Source organism: Geotrypetes seraphini, chromosome 3 (genome assembly GCF_902459505.1).
Source record: "Geotrypetes seraphini chromosome 3, aGeoSer1.1, whole genome shotgun sequence".
Taxonomy (NCBI): Eukaryota; Metazoa; Chordata; class Amphibia; order Gymnophiona; family Dermophiidae; genus Geotrypetes; species Geotrypetes seraphini.
The window spans coordinates 406,393,146-406,408,463 of record NC_047086.1 but is presented as its reverse complement, the minus strand read 5'-3'; the positions used below and the strand labels follow the sequence as shown (position 1 = coordinate 406,408,463).

At 46.1% G+C, this 15,318-nt stretch overlaps 1 protein-coding gene across 6 annotated transcripts in view; it reads right to left on the bottom strand.

Moving 5' to 3' along the window:
• The window catches only part of LIN9 (lin-9 DREAM MuvB core complex component), a 234,035-nt gene that overhangs the window by 171,091 nt on the left and 47,626 nt on the right, over positions 1-15,318 (bottom strand). The window contains exons 2-4 of one of the 6 annotated variants that reach the window (XM_033939856.1): positions 10,499-10,561; positions 9,199-9,296; positions 2,043-2,147 (exon numbers count right to left, since the gene is read on the bottom strand). In XM_033939856.1, coding sequence (XP_033795747.1) covers positions 2,043-2,147; positions 9,199-9,296; positions 10,499-10,561 — 266 coding nt within the window. The remainder of the gene's footprint in view (positions 1-2,042; positions 2,148-9,198; positions 9,297-10,498; positions 10,562-15,318) is intronic. The other 5 variants (XM_033939857.1, XM_033939859.1, XM_033939860.1 and 2 more) reach the window with 5 other exon arrangements.

Here is a 15,318-nt window from a genome sequence, read left to right as displayed (position 1 = left end):
ATCATGCAGCAATCTTTGATGATTTTCAGCTGGCAAAACAATGCATAGTAATCAAAAAAAATTTTCAAAACGCGATAATACTTTTTACTATTGTTTTAAACGTTTTTATCATTTTTATAAATAGTTTTACAAAAGTTTTCAAGCTACAAAGTTTTAAAGTGTAACATGCTGCGAATAGAATGCTAGGTATAATCAAGAAGGGTATTACTACCAGAATGAAAGAAGTTATCCTGCCGTTGTATCGGGCGATGGTGCGTCTGCATCTGGAGTACTGCGTCCAATATTGGTCGCCGTACCTTAAGAAGGCTATGGCGTTACTCAAGAGGGTTCAGAGGAGAGCAACACGTCTGATAAAAGATTTGGAAAGCCTTTCATACGCTGAGAGATTGGAGAAACTGGGACTCTTTTCCCTGGAGAAGAGGAGACTTAGAGGGGATATGATAGAGACTTATAAGATCATGAAGGGCATAGAGAGAGTAGAGAGGGACAGATTTTTCAAACTTTCGAATAATAAAAGAACAAGAGGGAATTCAGAAAAGTTACAAGGGGACATTTTCAAAACGAATGCTAGGAAGTTCTTCTTTACCCAACGTGTGGTGGACACCTGGAATGCGCTTCCAGAGGGCGTAATAGGGCAGAGTACGGTACTGGGGTTCAAGAAAGGATTGGACAATTTCCTGCTGGAAAAGGGGATAGAGGGGTATAGATAGAGGATTACTGCACAGGTCCTGGACCTGTTGGGCCGCTGCTTAAGCAGACTGCTGGGCACGAAGGACCTCAGGTCTGACCCAGTGGAGGCATTGCTTATGTTCTTATGAAAAAAGCAGAAGCAAAAGCAAAAACTACTTAGCTCTGGCGCCAGAGAACTCAGTCAAGAGGCAGCTGCCGGTTTTCAGTGCACTTTTTTTTTCAACAGCAGTAATCCACAGCCTCATGTAGAAAATGCAAGGGCTCCAGGACAGAGCTAACCAAGCTCCAACAAGCACTCATTTCCCCAACTTTCAATTGGTATCTTCAGGGATTCAAACAGCTTCAAAAAGCAGAGTGCTTATTGTGGTAACCTACTGCTGGTGAATGACATTTTTTGAAATTTTGGATTTTTTGTTCTTGAGAGATTTCTACGTGGCATAAAAACGCATGAAACCAGTCTCCTTCATTTGAAAGGGAACTCCAGAGTGAGAGGGCATGGAATGAAGTTAAGAGGCGATAGGCTCAGGAGTAATCTAAGGAAATACGTTTTTACAGAAAGGGTGGTAGATGCGTGGAATAGTCTCCCAGTAGAGGTGGTGGAGACAAAGACTGTATCTGAATTCAAGAAAGCATGGGACAGGCACTTGGGATTTCTTAAGCAGAGAAGGAGATAGTGGATGTTGTGGATGGGCAGACTGGGTGGGCTATTTGACCTTTATCTGCCATCATGTTTCTATATACTCCTCCATTGGGCTTGTTTCATTGTAAAATTCTTGTCCTATCATGTTTCTAAGAGCATGACAAATCCAGAAGGGAAGGTTTTTTTAAACTATATTTTATTAAAAAGATAAGGCACTGATAAGAATAAAATAAAAGGTGTGGAGGAATAGTGGATGGGGTTCTCTTCCATAACCATGTGAGGCTCCCATCCTGATGGGTGCCTGTTTCGGTGGGTCTTCAGTCATTAACTTGATTGCAGGTAGTAATGGCCACCGAGTACATGAGCCAAAGATTCACATATATTATCTTAACAGCTTGGTATCACAATGGCAGAGTCTATAAGTGCCAAAGATCAAACCTGATCATGGACAGCAAAATACAGCTATAGCACTACTTACATAGTGCTGCAGCTGGAATGGATCCCTCGGAACATAAGTACTAAACCTTTTTCAAGGGCTCTGCGAGCTTTGGGTAACTTCATAGAGATGGGCTTTTTTTTCTACTGGAGTCCAGTGCCTAACGATACCACATTTTAAGCATCTGAATGAGCAGAATTAAAAGTGGTATGGTCAAGGTTGGAGGATAAGCATTTCCTTTTCTAGTTACTGAGATCTCCAGGCCTTCACGTGTACCTGAGGGATCATTGTGACCTTCTGATTTCTTTTGGGTGACCTTGTGTTTAACTGCCTTTCTTCCTCCTCACAAAAAGGCCGGCTTCGTTTCGAATTCCTAGAGGGCTAAAAAGAGTAGAATTAGAAAATCACAGAAGACAGACTAGCTCAATGCACTGCACACTTCAGAAAGAAAACAGCATCATTTTATTAATGGCAGTTATGAGAGGCACAAAACAGCACAAGCAAAATTCTGACTACTACCACACAATATGGAAGTCCAGAACTGCCAAATTCTAGATTGTACAGAGTTTGGCTAAAACCAAAACTCAGCAGCAAGAATCCTCTGTAGTGTTCACAAGCCTACAATAGTCTGCTGTAATGGCTGTTACATGATTCTGCAATACCACCAACCTGAGAATTGCTAAGCCTATTGCATGAAAGCCAACTAGTATTCTCAAGTCTTACTGATTGGAGGTTTTTAAAACGTTTAGTACTTCAGTTGAACCAGTAAAGGTCTACTGAACTAGCTGGCAGAGGGGAAGGGCACACAGATACTAAATCATACTGCCAGCCTGACTGTGTGGATCTCAATCAGGGTACAGTGACCAGAGACATATTTACTGATGATGACGTGAAAAGAGATGGCTCTGTCCAGCACAATCTAAACTCACCAACACCCTATCTAGCAGGGAGACCTCAAGCTGAAGGCATGAAACATCTTCCATGTGATTCAGTGAGATCAGAGATGCCTAGAGTGGCATATTGGCATGGTGAATACAGCACAGTTACTTACCGTAACAGGTGTTATCCAGGGACAGTAGGCAGATATTCTCTACATGTGGGTGACGTCACCGACGGAGCCCCCTAGCGGACGTTTTCGCAAGGAGACTTGCTTGAAGACCTTCAAGCTTGCGATTGGCCCGCGCATATGCGCGAGCCCCTCATGCCCGGTCTAGGGCATGCGTCTCCTCAGCGTGTCCTCAGTTCAGATAGCTAGCAAAGAAGCCAACCACAGGGAGGTGGGTGGGTTGTGAGAATATCTGCCTGCTGTAAGTGTGGAGCAAGGCCGGCACGATTTCGGAAGGTGTTGTGGTCCTAGACACCGAAGACAGCGTCGATGAGGGTCCGTTAGCGAAATCGCGCGCTGGCATTTGGCACACTTTTTAAAACCGGTAATAGGCCAGGACATAGGCCGAAAAAGCTCCGCCGCAAGATCGAAGCCACGGGGCTGTGGCCACGTGGCCTGCCCGGTCGAACAGATGGAAGAAAATTTTTTTTTTTTTTAAACAAGAAAGCACGACAAAAAGCGATGATTCTGAGCAAAAGAACCCAAAACTGTGGACTTTAAGAAGGCGCAAGTGAACTAACTTCACGCAGAGAGTCGAAGAAGGACTTCTCAGCTCCGCGGAAAAGTAAGAACTGAGGAGATGCGCCCTACGCTGGGCGGGAAGGCACTCGCGCATGCGCGGTGCGGGCGACTCAAAACTTCGAGTTTCTTCAAACAAGACTGCTTGTGAGGCGTCCGCATCGGGGCTCCGTTGGATCACGTCACCCACTAGTGAGAATACCTGCCTGCTTGTCCTGGAATAACATCTGTTACGGTAAGTAACTGTACTTTATCCCAGGACAAGCAGGCAGCATATTCTCTACATGTGGGAGACCTCAAAGCTAACCAGAATGGGATGGAGGGAGAGTTGGCAATTTAAGAGAACAGATTTTGCAAAACAGATTGGCCAAAATGGCCATCATGCCTGGAGAAAGTATCCAGACAGTAGTGCGAGGTAAATGTATGAACCGAGGACCAAGTGACAGCCTTACAGATTTCCTCAAGTGGAGTCGAGCGGAGGAAAGCAACCGACGCCGCCATCGCTCTGACCTTGAGGCCTGTGACTCGACCCGGCAGGGAGAGACCAGCCTGAGCGTAACAAAAGGAGATACAAGCGGTCAACCAGTTAGAAATGGTCCGCTTAGAAACAGAGCGACCCAAATGATTAGGGTTGAAAGAGAGAAAGAGCTGGGGAGCAGAACGATGCGGAGCGGTGCGCTTCAAGTAGAAGGCCAGCGCATGCTTATAATCAAGAGAATGCAGAGCCACTTCTCCAGGGTGAGAATGGGGCTTCAGAAAAAAAACACAGGAAGAACAATGAATTGGTTGATGTGAAACTCAGAAACAACCTTAGGCAAAAACTTAGGATGGGTACGGAGAATCACTTTATTATGATGGAAGATGGGACCGCAACCAAGGCTTGAAGCTCACTGACCCGACGGGCAGAAGTGAGAGCAATAAGAAACACAACCTTCCAAGTAAGAAACTTCAACTGAGCCCATGCTAGCGGCTCGAATGGGGTTTCATCAAGCGAGTAAGGACCACGTTAAGATCCCAAACCACTGGAGCAGGTTTAAGGGGCGGATGAACGTGGAAAAGGCCTTTCATGAATCGGGAAACCACAGGATGAACAGAGATAGGCTTCCCGTCAATCGGCTGATGAAAAGCAGCAATCGCACTAAGGTGGACTCGAACCGAAGAGGACTTGAGTCCAGCGCCAGACAAGTGTAAAGATAATCCAGGACAGCAGATAAGGAGGCTGACAGTGGCTCCCACTGTTGAGTAGCACACCAGGAAGAAACACGGGTCCACTTCTGATGGTAACATTGGTGAGTGGACTCCTTCCGAGATGCCTCCAGGACGTCCAGCACAGGCTGAGAGAACTGGAACGAGGGCATTAAGTCTTGAGAAACTAAGCCGTTAAGTGCAGAGACTGAAGGTTGGGATGAAGAAGAGAACCTCGACTCTGCGTAAGCAGAGAAGGAAAAACAGACAGAAGAAGAGGCTCCCTGGAACTGAGTTGCAACAGAAGGAAGAACCACGGCTGTCGGGGCCACCGAGGAGCTATCAGAATCATGGTGGCACGTGTGGACTTGAGCCTGACGAGAGTCTTCCGAATCAGAGGGAATGGTGGGAACGCATACAGAAACAGGTTCGTCCAATCCAGCAGAAAAGCATCCGCCTCGAGTCTGAGCAGGGTGTAAACCCTTGAGCAGAAGCGGGGCAACTTGTGATTGTGGGGGGATGCGAACAGGTCAACGTCCGGAGTCCCCCAGCAAGCAAATACTTGACGCAGAGTCAAGGAATGGATGGACCACTCGTGAGGCTGCAGAAGACGACTCAACCTGTTCGCCAGACAATTGTGCTGGCCCTGAATGTAGACTGCTTGAAGGAATATGTTGTGGCGGATGGCCCAATCCCAGAGCCGCATTGCCTCCTGGCACAGTAATTGTTTGTTGATATAATACTTGGAGACCTGGTTGTCCGTGCGGACTAGCACCACACGGTCGCGAAGCAGGTGCCAAAAGGCTTTTAGGGCGAGGAAGATCGCTCAAAGCTCCAGCAGATTGATGTGACAAAGGCAGTAGGTACTGGACCAAAGACCCTGAGTGCGAGGACCATCCAGATGAGCCCCCCCAAGCGTAGGTCAATGAGTCCGTCGTGAGGACCTTTTGCGGAGGAGGAGCATGAAACAGAAAACCTCTGGAAAGATTGGAAGAGAGCATCCACCAATGGAGAGACAGCCTCAACAAAGGAGTCACGACAATGAGTCGAGAGACAGGGTCCTGATCCTGGTTCTATTGGGATGCCAGAGTCCATTGAGTCACGTGAACCTTGGAGGCCATATGACCGAGGAGGACCATCATCAGCCGAGCTGGGGCCGAGGGCAGATGGGTCACCCTCCGGCATAATCGAACAAGGGCCTCCCATCGAGGCCGAGGCAGAAAGGAGCGGAGACGAGCCATGTCCAGGACCGCTCAGATAAATTCCTGAGACTGGGACGGACAGAGCTGAGACTTGGGGAAGTTCACTTTGAAGCCGAGGCTCTGAAGGAGCGAGATGGTTTGATTCGTCGCTCGCAAAACTTCGTGGCGAGAGGACGCTTTGATCAACCAGTCGTCAAGATAGGGAAACACCTGCAGGCCCGCGGAGACGCAGGGCCACAGCCACCCCAACTAGACATTTCGTGAAGACCCTCGGAGAGGCTGCCAGGCAGAAGGGACGAACACGATACTGGAGATAGAGATCCCCCACCCAGAATCTCAGATACCGGGGAGAGGCCGGGTGTATCGGAATGTGCGTATACGCCTCCTTGAGGTCCAGAGAGCACAGCCAGTCCCCCTCGTCCAAGAGGGGGTACAAAGTAGGAAGAGTGAGCATTCGGAACCGTTCCTTGACCAGAAACTAGTTCAGAGCATGGAGATCCCCCATCTTCTTGGGTACCAGAAAGTACCGGGAATAAAATCCGGTGTTCCACTGGTCCGGGGGAACCTCCTTGACCGCCCGAAGACGAAGAAGGGCCTGAGCTTCCTGCAAAAGGAGAGGCAGCTGAGACCGAGCAGAAAGAAACTCTCTTGGAGGTAGGTCCGGGGGTACGTAACTGAAGTGAAGGGAGTACCCGTCCCAGATGATAGAAAGCACCCAAATGTCGGTGGTAAGACTTTCCCACTGGGCATAGAAATGGTGGAGACGACCCCCGATGGGGAAGGCTCCAGGAGGAAGGGAGCATGAAGTTTCGGACCAGAATTGTCAAAAGGACGGCCCAGGTTTCGCCAGAGCCGGCGCCTGGGTCTTAGTTTGACGTTGCTGCTGCTGCTGCGGCTGCAGCCGTTTCAAAGGAGGCTGAGAGAAGGCAGGCATTGATTTCTGCGGGTACCTTAGGAGAGGAATTTTGTATTGCCGAGCCGGAAGGGCTTTCGGTTTAAGTTTCACCAGAGAGGCGAAGGACCATTCATGGTTCAATAGGTGCTTGGTGGCCACTTCGATGGAATCATCGAAGAGCTCATGACCCACACATGGGAGATTGGCAAGACGATACTGTAGATTCGGATCCATATCCACAATGCAGAGCCAAGAGAGGCGACGCATGGCAACCGCAAAGGCCGTGACCCTCGAGGACAACTCGAAACATATAGAGGTGGAGCTGGGAGAGGGTCTCCTCGAGGAGACGAAACTCCTGACGCCGAGAATCCGGTACATCCTCCCGGAACGAGTGGAGAGCGTCCACACAGAACCGGAAGTAGGACGTGAAGATAAAGTTATAGTTAAGGATATGATTCGCCATCATTGAGTTCTGGTAAAGACGGCGACCAAACTTGTCCATCGTACGGCCCTCCCGGCCTGGAGGAATGGCAGCGTAAACCTTAGAGGGGTTGGACTTCTTCAAGGAAGACTCAACCACCAAGGACTGATGAGAAAGATGAGAACTTTCAAACCTCTTAACCAGAATTGTCCGTTAACGGGACTCCAACTTGGAGGGAATGGCCGTGACCGCATAGGGGGTCTCCAGGTTCCGGAGAAAGGTTTGCCAGAGAACCTGGTGCAATGGCAAGCGCAACGCCTCGCGAGGTGGACGATCAACATCCATCTCCTCCAGATATTCCCAGGTATAACGGGACTCAGACTGGAGGGCCAGTTTTAACGCCCTACCCATGTCAGAGATGAAACGAGTAAAGGAGGAGTTTCAAGAAGAAGACTCATCCTCCAGAGGAGACCCCGAGCGAGATATGGGGGTAGCCGAGAAATTTCCCTCGAGTAGTAAACCAGGGCCTCGGAGTCCCGCGAATGGGAGACTGAAGAAGCTCTACTAAAGTGTCTGGGGGGCGTTGAGGAACGACCCCGTGCTAGGTGGACCGGGGAAGACCCCGGGGTCCGAGGAATTAGTTGGCAACGCCTCGGGGAAGACTGGGTAAAGGAAAATTCCTCCACTGGATTCGAAGAAGACCCGTTAGAGGCTGGTAGCTGCCTCGATGGGAACACAACCCAGAGTCCAACTCGAGGACAAGCGTGTGTCTAGAAAGTTTCGCAGTCGGAGACCTGCCCCGAAGGGGGCAGAGAAGATCGGGGCTTTTTAGGAGGGGCAAACCTCGACAAAGTAGCGGGGGAAAAACGTCCCCCTGGCCTGGATCCCCAAAAAGTTACAGGTGACTCGGGGGATGAAGAATCACTCGAGGGAACCTGGCGAGTCTTGCGGACAGAGCCTTGAGAAACGAGAGGACTCTCAGGCTGGTCAGACCAAGACTGGGTCGAGACTAAGGTCAGAGGTGAAGTCGGGACCAGTTGGCTCACCACCAAGGAAAGCTGCGTGGTAAGAAAAGCCTTAAGCACGTCCTCAAACATAGGCACCGAGACTAAGGATGGTTGGGTCTTAGGTGCAGCAGTGCGATCCTTCGGGGGCGACTTCGAGGAAGAATATTCCCTACGTGAGGAGGCACGCTTAGATGACGACGAGGCGGCACTGACATGAGACTGGCTTGAGGTAGGCTTCTTTGCCGGCACACCTGAGGAGGAAAGAGGAGACTTACCCGAGGCCGGAGTAACAGGAGGGGCCGAGGCCAACGACTTCGAAGCCGAAGCGCCCAATGAGGGCGCCGAGGCCGAGCTCGAGGCCTGTCCCGCAGGATCCATGGGACCAAAGAGTTGGAGAATCTTGGCCACCCTCCTACGAAGAGCCCGCAGTTGCAAAGTCGCACAACGGGGGCACGACTCAGCGCTGTGCTCTGCACCCAGGCACTCCACACACCAACGATGAGGGTCGGTGATGGAGATAACCCGGTTGCACGTAGTACAGTTTTTAAACCCGGAACGAGGCCGGGAAATGAGAAAAAAGACGGTCACAGCCCCGCAAGGCCAGGCGGCCAGAGTAAGACTGTGAACCTGGTCAAAAGATTACGAACTGAAAAAACAAAACACACAGACGCGAGCACAGTAACTCAAATTAAACTAACTAAACAAGCCGCGGTGCAAGAGGGACAACAATATCGCACGAAGCAAGGGAGCAGTGCTTCTGGCTCCGTGGAAAACAGAGAACTGAGGACATGCTGAGGAGACGCATGCCCTAGACCGGGCGGGAGGGGCATGCGCGGGCCAATCGCAAGCTTGAAGGTTTTCAAGCAAGTCTGCTTGCGAAAATGTCCGCTAGGGGGCTCCGTCGGTGACGTCACCCACATGTAGAGAATATGCTGCCTACTTGTCCTGGGATAATGCACCTGTCCTATATACAAGAGGGGCGAGTGTTTCCCATAGGCAAATTCAGAACATAATGACAGAGAAAGCATGCGCCTTCAGTCAGTGCTAGGCAAATACAGCAATGTCCTAATTTATCAATCCCTATTATTGCTTCCTTACCATCTCCATGGTTGTTGAGCCAGAGTTGCTGCCTTTCCAAGCAGATGTTTTTGAAGGAGATGTGTATTTTTCATTCCATGCTTCAGATAAACTTCCTTCTGTTAGCAAAAGATTACAATTAATTGAATGTTGACATATAACAAAACGTCCATGAACTCTTAAGTTAGCCTCATACAGTTTTCATATTTTATAAACTGGGAGTCATTCTAGGCCCTGCAAATTACTTTACAATGCCCTCTAATGCTTAGTTTATAGCTTCTTGCAAAAAAACCCCCCAAAAAACAACCAAAAAACATATAGCTAGATTCCATCCTAATTGAAAAAAAAATAAATCATTAAAAAAAAAATAAAAATTGGCTAATGTTGAGTTTTACTAAATGGCACTAGAGGTTTCTAGCTCGGGCTGGTGAGGTAAATGCTCCAACGCTCAAAGAATTCCAATGAGCTAAATACCTCTAGCACCATTTAATAAAAGGAGCCCTAAACAAAGAAGAGTTACCCTTTAGAGAAGGAAAGTGCAGTATCAGTGCATCATATTTTCTAATTGATATCAAAACATGAATTAATTGCTCACTGGAATTAGCTTGCAGAATACATTAAACCATACATATAACCTTAAAAGTAATTTGAGCTCTTACAGGTAACCAGTGGAGTTACTGCTGTCAAATTTCTTTAGCCGGAAGATCATAGTATTTTAAATTAAATGAAGTTTGTTAATTAAAGAAGAACTGAATCCCACATATAAAAAATTACAGTACTCCAACTTATAGAGCCAGGAAACTGTGTAGCTGTTTTGTCTCTCTGCCTCTTTGTTCTTCTCTCCCTGCTTCCCCTTAATTCTGCCAGAGGTGGTAAAAGCGGATAGCTGGTTTTAAGAAAGGTTTGAACAATTTCCTGGAGGAAAAGTTCATAGTCTGTTATTAAGACATGGGGGAAGCCACTGCTTACCCTGGATCGGTAGCATGGGTTTTGCCAGGTCCTAGTGACTTGGATTGGCCACTGTGAGAACGGGTTACTGGGCTACTGGTCTGACCCGGTAAGGCTATTCTTTATTTCTTATATACATGCCTCTTCTCTCTACTGTAACTTAGCAATAAGGCCCCACCACTGCAAATCTCTGTCATAGCCTGCTGGCATTCCTTATAATATATCAGATCACAAAATTTAGAAATGCAGGTGACATAGCGTCAAGGAAGTTGCTGGTTCTGTGTTCATTATTTTATTTTACTCATCGTGAGCACTGTACATAGCAAAGAGTACATAGAACTACAGATCAATTAAGGTGAAAATGTATTCATACCTGTTAATTTCCTTCCCTTGAATCCTGCTAGACTAGTCCATACCACCAGACTGTGATCCTTCCCTACCAAAAGATGGAGACAAAGATATTGAACCAATCCAGTGATATAATTGGTATAAGGGAAGATATAGTTTGGAATCCTTCAGTTTACTATTGCCCAAGAACAACCATCAAAATCCCCATATAAAAACACCCAATGCAAAACATACTTAAAGCTATAATATTTATTTTATTTACCAATTTCTAGCCTGCACTATTAACTGGGCATATGACAATAAAATATACATAACACAAACTTCATAAAAGACAAACTGTTATGCATCAGACGAGAAATTGCTCTCCTCCAAACTTACAAGTGCAAAAAAAGTGTGCTTTCAATTGTTTTCTGATAAAAAAAGACTCTGCAGTCAAGAACACTGTATCCCTAGGTAGTTGACTAATACAAGCTGTTTCTTACCCTCAGATCTCAACTCACAGGAAGGAGCAATGATTTAACATTTAAAACATAATATGGTGCCATCCCTGCCAAAACTTTATATAAAAAAAGAATAAAACCATAAATCTTAAATATCACAGGAATAATCTAATCTAATATTTGTGTGCCGCGCACACATAAACAAGCTCTAGGTGACTTGAGAAGAGGGTAGGGTGGAGGAAGGAGTGGCAGAGGGACAGGAAACATAAAACTTAGGCGAACTAAGTAAAGGTCAGGTGTTTAAGATGATCCTAGAAGAGTTAGCTGTCGAAGAGCGAAGTTTTCAGTTTCTTTCGGAATAGGGTGTGGTTGGTTTCAGTTCTAATATCTCTGTGAGATCATTCCAGATTTTGACTCCAAGGAAGGTGAACATGGACTGGAAGATTTTTTTGTACTTGAGATTTTTTGTCAAGGGGAGGTTCAATTGGATCCTGTTGAGAATTCTGCTTGAGTTGGACCATGCATCAGTTAAGAGTTTGATGAGTGGAACTGCTGAGTTGCCGTAGATAATGTGATGCATGATATTGGCTGTTTTGAATTTTATACGAGCTGTGATGGGTAGCTAGTGGAGTTTTGCGATAGGTTGAGATGGAGTCGTCAGACCGAAGATGAGTCTTACTGCAGTATTTTGGATAACTTGCATTTTGTGGGTGAAGTTGGCGTTTATTCCCAGGTAGGTGGAGTTGCAGTAATCCAGTTGGGATAGAATCATCATCTGGACAATGGTGGCAAAGTGGAGCTGGTGGAAGTACGGCCTGATGAGTCGTAGTAGTTTCATGGTGTAGAGGGTTTTCTTTCGAAGATGGGACACTGCTCCAATCTAGAGAAACTTAAATTATCCCTTGGGAATCCGAAAGAACAGACTGTAAATCAAACACACACACCCCACCACCACTTCTGCTGTCTCTCTTAGCAGGTAATAGATTGTTCTAGCAGGATTCAAGGAATGGAAATTAACAGGTCTGAATAAGTTTTACCTTCTTTTTCATTCTGCTAAACCAGTTCATACCATTGAGATATACAAACGTAGTATTCTAAAGGGCAAGGGAAAACAAGGCACCCTGAACAAACCGTCTGCCTGTATCCTCCTTGGCATGAAAGACACTCTTGTAATGTTTACAAATGAATGTAATCCTCCAGCATCATCATGCTATCCTCTGCCTAAGAAGTATCCTAGGCTCGACTGGCATGCAATCTCAACCCAAACGGCATCATCTTATACCAAATAATGTATGTTGCCACCTTACCTCTGCATGGACCCTAAAATAAACAAACAGCTTATCTGACTTCTGAAAAGGTTTGTAACTTTCAAATATCACAAAAGAATCCAACACACATTCAATCTGTGGACCTGTCAAGAAAAATATGAATCACTGCCAAAAGCTGGCAGTGAAACCATATGGTTTAAAAATAGAAGGTAGAACACACCTTAGGCAAGAACAATGGAAACCATCTTGAGAGACATTGTGTCCTCAGAGAAAGAAAGATATGATCTCTGCTGGAGACAGTTTGGAGCTTCAAAATTCTTCTGGCTGAGCAAATAGCAACAAGAACACCTTCTTCAGCATAAGGTCCTTCAGGGAGGTACCCTTTAAGGGTTCAAACAGAAGACTAGATTATGATACCACTGTGGAAAAACCGTCCTAATTGAGGGTTGGATATGCTTTACCTCAGACCACATATGGTTAGGCAGCAACCCTTGAACCTAACCTCTGAAAACATGAGATATCCACCATTTCAGAGAACCGACGAGAGGGAATGCCACTCTGGACCTAATCCTCAATGGGCTAAGAGGACCTGCAAAAGAAGTGGAAGTAGTGGGACCGTTGGGAAACAGCGATCATAATATGATCAAGTTCAAAGTTGAAGTAGGAATATCGAAGGGGAAAAGAACCACAGCGACAACTTGCTTGAAATGCAACCTCCTGTCTAAAAAAGACCTAAATTTACAACCTAAAATCTTTGGGTATGCAAATAAGTTACAATTTCCTGGTTACCCTCATGGGGTTATATAGCTTGAAATGAGATAACAAGTACGTAGGGGGCCAATCCCCAAACTAACTTGAAACAGAGACTTGAAAATTTGAACATTACTCATGCCTCCACTGGCAACCAATGCAATGATCGATAATAGGGACTGATATGATCGCTTTTCTTCAGCCCAAATATCAGGTGAACAGACATATTCTGCACTATTCTCAATTTTCTCACAACTAAAATAATGTTGGACATCCTCATCTTTGATAAGCTTCCTAAGGAGGTTGTGACAGTGCCTGTTCACAGCATCTTTAAGAATGTGGGAGATTGCCGTCTGTGAAACCTGTTCATAAGAAATGGCGCTCTATGTATAGAGTTCAAAAAGCTCCAGCTGCCTCTCAACTTTAGAGTCATCAAATCCACTCCCAAAAGAGCCAAGAGCTCCAAGTCTCCCTCATCAGTGCCTCCTTCCAGAGAGGGATGCTTGAACTTTGAATTCCTTTGGAAGTAGAGTTTAGAATGCTATGCAGCTCTCCTGCATACATTCCTACTGGCTCTTCACGAGCATACTCATCAAGAACTTCAAATACAGTGTGGCAGAATTACACACACACTGAACTTCTCCAGTTAGTAGCCATGCAGCAGGTGTGTCAAGAGCATGGCTCAAGCAAGCTAAGATGCTTTTTATATGTCATCCAGAGCCTCCAGTATGGATTTGGAATGCACAGACTCACCCAGCTGTCTGCCTTTGTTCTGAAACTGACATTTCAGGAGCAATTGGCAGATGTCCTTTATTAGGGCGATAACCTTTTTGGCAATGAGGTGAACCTCATCAAGAAACATGCTGATGCCATCAAGTCACTTTCCTGACCTGTTCCTTCTGCACCCTCCTTTTTCAGGTGGTTTTAGGTGCAGGCCACAGGACCCTACTACTCTCAGGCATAAGGGTCCTCCTGCCTCATGTCCATCCCAGAACTTCCACTCCTGTATGAGGTAGCAAAAGCTCATAAGTCCTAGTCAGCTTCCCAGTCAAAGCATGGGACAGGCTTTTGACTGGCTCCAAGAGAGCATAAGACCTGTGTTTAGGCTCTCACAAGCCTGCTTCATGGGCTACAACTTAAATACTGTGTGCACTTCTGGTGGTCACATCTCAAAAAAGATATAGCGGAATTAGAAAAGGTATAGAGAAGAGTGACAAAAATTATAAAAAGGATGGGGCGACTTCCTTATGAGGAATGGCTAAAGTGGCTAGGGCTTTTCACTAAGTATAAATTCATTGCATATAGTATCCCCTTTTTCTTTTCCCCAGATATTTCAGTAAAAGCACTAATCAATTTAAAAGGGAAGCCCTGCAGTGCCTTCCTTCCTTATCTTCATTGTGATGAGGGACTGAAATAGAGGTCTGCTCTTCAGTCTTTTTTTATTTTTCTGAATTTAAACTGTTCTGATTTGGTGGAAAATGTGAATTGGCTGTTTAGCACAGAGCTATAAGTAGTCAAAATCATGCCCAATGTAAAGATTAATGGTCCACCTTACCCCTATTTTGAGGTAAACTTTTTTTTTTCTTATTTTTTGATAAAGGGATTCAATTTTTGAGAAACAGTAAAAGTGGTATGCTGGCATTTTGTTTACTAGCATCCAGACTACTGGGTTGTATTCTCTGCCAACCAGCAGATAGAGGTAAAGAAATTGGCAAGAGTCCATAGTGATGTTTAGTGGCACCACTTTGTGATAAGGAACTGGACTCCCACAATTTTACTACAAGTGTGCCCTAATCGCCTACAGCCAGTGGGGTTTGGAGTTAATGTGACAAGGATTATGCCCTGGGAGGTGATGTGACTCACCCTCTAGTGCAGTGGTTTTTAACCTGGATTCGACCGAACCCCAGGGGTTCGGTGAGTCAGTCTCGCGGGTTCGGCGGAGGTCAACACACATCTCCGACTCATATAGCGCTTCGGTCACGTTCAATCATCTATCAGTTATTCAATGATTCTGATCAAGACTGATCGTGTACTCGGTTTCTTGATCTATCAATCTGTAACTAACGCCTTATATACATCAATCAATTCCTGATCAAAATTTGTGATTTAACTGATAGATGATTGAACGTGACCGAAGCGCTTATGATTCGTGATGATACGCCCCGCTTGTCCATAATTGGCTGCAGGTGATCACGCAACATCGCTTGGCCTATCTGTGCTGCAGGGGATTTGATGCGCACAGTAGTCGCATTGTAACTGTTGTGATGGTACGTCGTGTGATACCTATCTTAATATTTTAATCCCTTACTAACTATGTCAAGCAAAATACAAAAGTGGTCGGACGAATATGTACAATATGGATTCACATGTATAACGGAACGTGATGG